The sequence below is a fragment of the Denticeps clupeoides genome, chromosome 14 (assembly GCF_900700375.1).
Source record: "Denticeps clupeoides chromosome 14, fDenClu1.1, whole genome shotgun sequence".
Lineage (NCBI taxonomy): Eukaryota > Metazoa > Chordata > Actinopteri > Clupeiformes > Denticipitidae > Denticeps > Denticeps clupeoides.
The window spans coordinates 5,141,025-5,148,531 of record NC_041720.1 but is presented as its reverse complement, the minus strand read 5'-3'; the positions used below and the strand labels follow the sequence as shown (position 1 = coordinate 5,148,531).

Below are 7,507 nucleotides of genomic sequence, written 5' to 3'. Positions count from 1 at the left end.
GCATGAATGTATTTTTTAGTCCCATCACGCAGGACTCCAGAGGGGTCGTTTTATTTTTTCAAATGCGAATACCCACTCAACTTCTATAGGCCGCTCTCCTCCTCGTTCCGCCTCTCTCCTCCTCATTAGCATTTAAAGCTACAGATACCAAAACAGAGCGTCCTGGGGAAATCTCATTATGGGACTGGATTAAAGCGTCTGTAATTCTGCACCACGGCTGAATTTCGGAAAGAGACTTCAGACACAGTATTAGGGGACCAATAAGACAAATGTTCATGACAGGGGACCTTTAAGATATTCAGTTTCATGTGCATATTTTTATGAAGGTGTTGAGGTCATAGACAGTGCACAGCATTTCTGTTTCAATTCAGCAGCAGCAGAATGGCTGAGGATCTCGAGTGGATGCATCAGGAGGAGCAGGATACGAAGGCTGAACTCTGACAGGTGCAGAAATTGTGTTCTTCTTGAAGGAATGCAGTAACCCTGCCACTTTTTTCAATGCTTCGTCATTGTGAGGACATGGCAATATTCCTTTGTCTTCGTTGAACAGGATGTCCACAACATCAATATCTTCACCTTGTTCGCTACTTTTGGACCATGAAGGGTCTCTGTCAATGGTATGGTGAAAGACTGCAAGTACGGTGGGCTTACTACCTGTAAAGTGAAACACTGATAAGAAAATGTTCGGACAGTGCATGTATTTCTGACTGAATTTGCCTTTTTTCCCTCCATTTGGCAAAAAAAGATATTAAAACATATGATTCAAGCCTTCAGATTGCTTACCAGGACGTCCATTAACAGAAGCTTCAATGTCTGTCTTATTTCGAGTGGCTATGGTACAGAAAAGGAGGATGACATCACATTGGTCTACACTGTCAACCCATGTTAAATGGTTCATCATTTTATTTAGCCTGGACATGAACTCTTGATGACACTCGAGTCGATTCCCATGGTTCATAACATTGACCATACCTGCAAACGAATGAAAAAGTCATTATGATTTAATCCAGTACATCCCTATCATACCTGTGTCACTAGTGGCCGCCACTTTGGTTTGCTTCACCTCGTCCCACACCCCATGGACTTTTAAAGTGATTAAAAATTGGTCAGACAGTACTGGTAATGGTGAGAAAGTCCTCTGCACTATATGCAGAGTTATGGATCTATATCACCAATATATTCAGACACACACAAAAAAGTTTAAAGGATATTTCCTTTATCCAATCAGACTGCAATCAGGTTGCAGTTTGGCTTTGATAGAAAGTGCTGGAGACAACCAGATTTATTTTTTATGCCAGCAGCATAAAAAATATGTTACGTCGGATTGTAAAGTAACTACGAAAAAAAGTTTATTTCCTCTTACCTGCAGAGAATCGTTGACCGGGACCTTCCTGTATTCACTGGGCTCGGAGACGAGATGTTGTATGTTGTTCATGTGGAACACGCTTAACATGCTTTCACATTTACCTGGCCAGTCGTTCTCTCCTTATATAAGAATCAAATGGCAGCTTCCAAACACCATTTCAGCATTATAATTTGCATATATGCCATCAACCAGACTTCAGGAAATTGTGAAGTTGGTTAAAAATGCTGTTAAATCGAGTTTGATCACATTTTTGATAACAGTAAGTACAGCACAAACCTGTCAGTGACAAGTATTGGTGCATTCCACTATGGTTTGTAATGAATCACGATGCACTGGCATTGCAGGTTAGACACGGTGGAACAATACACACGTTTTGAACACTCCAAGCTCTCCGAGCAAGCATATAAAGTTGACCTACAGGTGTCACCCTCACAAACAGCTCATTTGCAAAACCATGTTCCAAGTCCAGTACTACCTGGTCTACACTTCACGTAAATTGTGTGTTTCTTGTTAATCTGTGGTATTTTATGCACGTCTGTAAATGTTGTATACAGTGCTCACTATTGTGTATCAGAATACCAGCCGAAGAACGCCCGATCTCGTAAGCTAAGAAGGCTTGGGCCTGGTTAGTACTTGGATGGGAGACTGCCCGGGAATACCAGGTGCTGTAAGCTTTAACTATTGGGCTTTAGCAAATTTCACTGTGTGCACCGTGTGCTGTGCTGCTGTGTATTACATGTGACAATCACTTCACTTTACTTCAGAATCGGAATAACACGTGCCAATAAACACTATTCAAAATTCTATCTGATGACCTCAGGTTGCATCGTCAAAACCTGCATGAAGACTGATCCTTTGTAAAGAGTGGAAATGAAACCACTTTGTATTTAGAGAAGTAAGGGCAGTGTAGTCTTAAGTCTTTTTCTGATTATGATGACCAAAGTTTTGTATTATTTGCAGCAGATTCATGCATTAAAGGACAAGTGTGAATTATGCAAGTTTTGATATTTAATTTTGATGACTGCATGTTGTTTACAATATGATACTCTATTGATCAAGTCTCTGATCAATTAGATCATATGCACAAAACAAGAGTGAATAAATATTATGTCCCCCTTGTGGGGATAAATAGTAGCAGTTTAAGTTGAACAAACCCAAACCATAAATGATCGCAGTTTGTGCAGCTTTACAGACTCTTTTGCCCACAACAAAACCCAGCGTTTACATTTTATTTTCTTTATATTTGTTCTCAACTTCTTCTTGGTCTCCAGCAGTTGGCGAACATTTTTTTTTTGTTTAGCGACACCAAGCGGCTTGGGGTGTCAGGTGGGAAATTATGAAATACTCTTAATCTACTTTTACAATATATATTTATATTTAATATTTAAAATATTAGAAAACAACGTTCCGTTCTAATTCACCGACCACCCTCCCCGAGACGAGGCCGCGCTGCCGTAATGAAATGTCGGGTTTCAGCGTGTCGGCGGCGAGCCAATGGCGAGAGTCGCACCTCCCAGCAGCGAGGATACGGACAGCAGATTCGCGCATCGCGCCCGGAACGCCGGCCGCTGCGGCAACATGTTCGCCAGACGCGAGAGGGACTATTCGCCGGGTTTTTTTTTTTTTTTTTTTCAATCGCGTTCCTCGGCGAGCCCGGGCCCGCGGACGTGGCTTTTATTTATCGGCATCGATAAGGTTTCCATCAAGCGGGCTGCTGTAGCCTGCTGCAATGCAGGTCCGACGCGGCCAATCAGCGCCGTCGACACGTCCTGTTTAATATTGCGGGTCCGAGTCGGCCAATCGGGAGCTTTGTTACATGAGCGCCTTGCAAATTCTTCGGCGCCAACCAGAAAAAACTCTCGTAATCCGACGGTATCCTTCCGCCGTGGGAAAATAGTTCCATGCATGTGGCCAAGCGAACGGCGCGTAACACGGGCGACAAATTAAATTGGCCAACGGTTATTAATAATGCCAGGACACACATTCAAACAGTTTAAACACGCAACAAGGTGTGGTGGACGCACCGAAATCAATTACTATCTCTCCTTAATTCTCAACAAATCTTAAAATGTCCTGTAACTTCCTGGCGATTACGTTAAAAGTAAAAGACAGGCACCAAACGGTCAGATATTATTATTATTATTAATGTATTTGTTTTATTTATTTTTGTTGCATAGATCGTTTTTTACGTATTTATTTATTCGCGACGCGTCACCGCCCCGATTTAGGAAGCGCGCTCCCGCGGCCGGCGGCGGAAGGATACACGCCTAGGCGCAGCACCGCGGGGGCGCGCTCACTCTCGCGCACGCCCACGCCGTGAGCAGAAGGTCCCGAGTCCGTCCGTCCGCCCGCCGCTCGCCTCAACCCGTGGATCCCCTCCGGTGAACATGGTACGTACGGCGCCCTTCTTCTTCTTCTTCTTCTTCGCGGGGGTCTCTTCTCTCTCTCCCCCTTTTTTGTTTGTTTGTCCGTTTTTCGTGTCAGGCGGAGAGGACGGAAGCCGCGACGCGGCGCCCGACTGCGCCATTCTGCTGCGGCGCGTCTGTAGCCGCGCTCCCCGCTCCGGCGGAGGTCGGATTAATCGCGCCGGTGCCATTATTCTCGCGTTCGACGGCCGCCTGGAGGGACGTCGGGCGAGCGGGACGTCTCGGGATCGGGCGGGGAGGCGGCGGAAATTCGCGCCGCTCGCCTTGATTTGGTTGCGCCTCCCCACTGCATGCAAATCCGCCGAGTTAAGAGCCTCGATTGCTTCAGATTATTCTGCAGGAGACCTCCGGCATCGTCGCCTGGCGCGGTCCCGGTCCGTTTTAGTCCAAATGCGCAGTTTAGTGTCACCCGTCGAGCACGGTTTTGGGGGAGGTCTGCGATTGTCACCCTAGTGGACACATCAAACCACGCTTCTTTTAAAACATATATATTTTTTAAAATTTTTCTGTATAATTCACATCTGCTCGTGTGGCCTGCTGCGTGTTAAAATGTGGTGTGTTGTTGGCTCACAGTGGGCCAGTGATGGTCGTACAGCCGGTCCCATCCATCCATATTCTTCCCATCAGGGTGAAGCCTTCACTGAGGGACGTGTGTGTGTGTGTGTGTGTGTGTGTGTGTGTGTGGGTGGTGGGGGTGGGACACCCAAGTCGCCCCGCTGCATTATTGATGCGGTGTTGTATGGATCTGTTTGGTCCGTATGGCCGTGTAGTGCGGCGGCGTGGCGTCTCGGGTGTGGGTGTGAGGAAGGAGCGAAGCCCCGGGCCTCCGTTCCCGCAATAGCCGCTTCCGCCGCTGGGCGTGTCTCTCTTGAGATAGAGAGGGGGGGCAGATATTACAGTAAACCGGATGTGGTCGTGTGCCCCCCTATATCGTTCACGTCCGTCACCTGCAGCCGCAAACCAACAGATCCCAAACCCGCAAACCTACAGATCGTACACCGTACCGTACACGTACAGAAAGTCAAATTAGCACGAGTACTCTTCTAATGGCTGTGGATCATGTGACTGGGAGTAGGCGGAGTCTGTGTAAAACGTAAAAACTCTTCCGGCTGATGAGCATCTGAAGGTTCATAATCCCCATATGGATGTTCTTATTTTTATTATCCACGTATTAACCATCCCCGTAGTGGACGGCGAACAACGCGGGCCCAGATTTTGCCGCTTTAAGCCGCAAACGCGGCCTTTCCGCGTCTTCTGCCATCCGCCCAAAGATTAAGCCTCCGCGGGATAAATATTTTCGTGGCGCGAACGTAATCCTTCAGCGTCCACGCGGGGATTCTGATGAGGAATTCGTACGTCTGATTAAAATGGTTTTTTTTCTCTTGTCCCGTTTCAGGCTGACCAACTAACAGAGGAGCAGATTGCAGGTAACCAAATTTCCCCCTTTTTTTTCCCCTGTTGTTGCTGAAAGCGGACCGTCGGCGGGACGAAATGAACTTTACTACGAGCCGCTGCGCCGCTGCCGTTACGTAATGCCCTGCGCGGTTAATTAGAGCATCGTTGTGGCGTCTTGGGCCCACGCGGGGCGTTCAGACGGTCCGACGCCGTCTCTGGATCTAACGAAATAACCCAGCGCTGCAGGGGCTTTTTTTTTTTTTTTTTTTTTTTTTGGTGAAAGAGGTCAGGGGTCGTCGCCGGATGTCTCGTGCTAACGCAAACCGTTGCCCCTCCCACAGAGTTCAAGGAGGCCTTCTCCTTATTCGACAAGGACGGCGACGGCACCATCACAACCAAAGAGCTGGGCACGGTCATGCGGTCCCTGGGCCAGAACCCCACAGAGGCGGAGCTTCAGGACATGATCAACGAGGTGGACGCAGACGGTGAGCCTCCCCGCCGCAGCGCTGCTGCCCGTCGATTGTGACGAGGGTCTGAACGGCGCTGAATCGCCCCGCCGTTATTAGCCGCGCCCTCCCCGGTGCGAGTCTTGCTGCGTACGTCCCGGCCGGCGGGATCTCGCCGTGCCAGAGTCGTTATCCCGATCTCATTTCTAGATGTCGCGGCGCCGCTCGCTCGTCCTCTCGTGCTTTCCGGTTCCGGCTCGGAACGCGAGTGGCGAGCGGGGCCGGGAGGTTCAGGCTGCAGGTGACGGCGCCGGAGCGGCCCGGATACCGTTCCGGACGCGCCCCGGGTCAGACACAACGTGAAGCCAGTAATGGAAAACGACGGCGGTTGCATAATCCACGTCCGCTACCCACACGCTGCGGCGCAATGAGCGCTTATTCAGAGCGCCGGCGCCGGAACCGGCCTGGAAGTGGCTCACAGTTACTTAATCGGCCGCTTGGCGACGCCCGGGGAGGCTTCCGGCGTGGCCCGGCGTGGCCCGGCCCGCCTAGAAGCCCGCGCGACGGCCCCCTGCATTACATTACAAGCTATTAGATCATAACCCCCCGGCTATCAGATCGCCATCTGCCTCCCCGTCGCGTCCGATCCGCGAGCCGTGGGTTTAATTCCGCCCGACCTTTGCCCTCCCCACCCCCCCACCCCACCCCCCCCGGTGCCCGCTGTACATCCTGCCGCGGCGCCATCGTGTTCCCTTTATCGCGTTTTAATGGCCGTTCCCTTTAATCAGCTTCCAGACTCATTTGCGGCGTCTAGCCGTTCGAATGTATAATGCATTACGGTCCTGTGGGAGATTATGATCTCTTCGGTAAGCTGGACCAGAAGTCCTGGTGCTTTTTATTATTTTTAATATATATTATATATATATATATAACGGAGGCGCTTTTATCGTAGGCAATGGAACCATCGACTTCCCCGAGTTTCTGACCATGATGGCCAGGAAAATGAAGGACACGGACAGCGAGGAGGAGATCCGCGAAGCCTTCAGAGTATTCGACAAGGTGGGTCTTCGCCTCTCCCGACCCTGCTGTTACCGGGTCTCGGCCGTCTGGATAACCCCGGTGGTCTGCTTGTTCCCGCCCAGGATGGGAACGGGTACATCAGCGCCGCCGAGTTGCGCCACGTCATGACAAACCTGGGAGAGAAGCTGACGGACGAGGAAGTCGACGAGATGATCAGAGAAGCGGACATTGATGGAGATGGCCAGGTCAACTACGAAGGTGGGACTTCATCTCTACCGTTCGTTCTCCATTAGACTCCAAATTAAAGAACTGATCCTTCTAACTCGCTCTTTTCCTCAACAGAATTTGTACAGATGATGACTGCAAAGTGAAGCGTGCTTGTCTCTTTCTGCCCTCTTAGAAGAAAAAAAAAAAAATCAGTCAAATGTTTTACTTACCTCTTGGGAAAAAAAAAAAAAAGTTCATTTATTCATAATGTTTCTGTATAGAAAATAATTGAATGTTGAAATGAAATATCCTTCTGTCCACACAGGAAAATATATATCTATATATATTAAAAGGAAAAAAAAAATATCTGCATGAAATGGTTAGTGGTCCTCTCCCCAAAAAGTACAGTTTAGCATCAGTAATAAAGAAGAAAACAACTCTGTATCTACCTTCGAAACTGAAAAAGCATTTTGTGAACTCCTCAAGTTCCACTTGCTCTTGGTAATGTTTGGGCTGGCCATCTCTCTCTCTCTCTCTTTTCTGTTCTACATGCATGCAGCTTGAGACTGGAGCTTGGCCTCCAGTCAACCAGAGCGTGCTGATTCCACTAAAGTTTTGTATCGTTGGTTTGGTAAAGTTCTTTATTT

The 7,507-nt window shown here is 48.7% G+C and overlaps 1 protein-coding gene across 1 annotated transcript; it reads left to right on the top strand.

The window, feature by feature from the left end:
• Positions 1 to 3,636: 3,636 nt before the first annotated feature.
• Positions 3,637 to 7,112, top strand: calm1b (calmodulin 1b). Its single transcript, XM_029002386.1, has 6 exons — positions 3,637 to 3,756; positions 5,189 to 5,219; positions 5,529 to 5,672; positions 6,586 to 6,692; positions 6,776 to 6,911; positions 6,996 to 7,112. The coding sequence occupies exons 1-6, from the start codon at positions 3,754 to 3,756 to the stop codon at positions 7,022 to 7,024; spliced, it is 450 nt and encodes a 149-aa protein (XP_028858219.1). The 5' UTR covers positions 3,637 to 3,753; the 3' UTR covers positions 7,025 to 7,112.
• The last annotated feature ends 395 nt before the right edge of the window (positions 7,113 to 7,507 follow it).

Coding starts and splice junctions, on each gene's coding strand:
- calm1b (XM_029002386.1), top strand. Junction 5,220..5,528: donor AACAGAGGAGCAGATTGCAG/GTAACCAAATTT, acceptor CCCCTCCCACAG/AGTTCAAGGAGGCCTTCTCC. Junction 6,912..6,995: donor TGGCCAGGTCAACTACGAAG/GTGGGACTTCAT, acceptor TTTCCTCAACAG/AATTTGTACAGATGATGACT.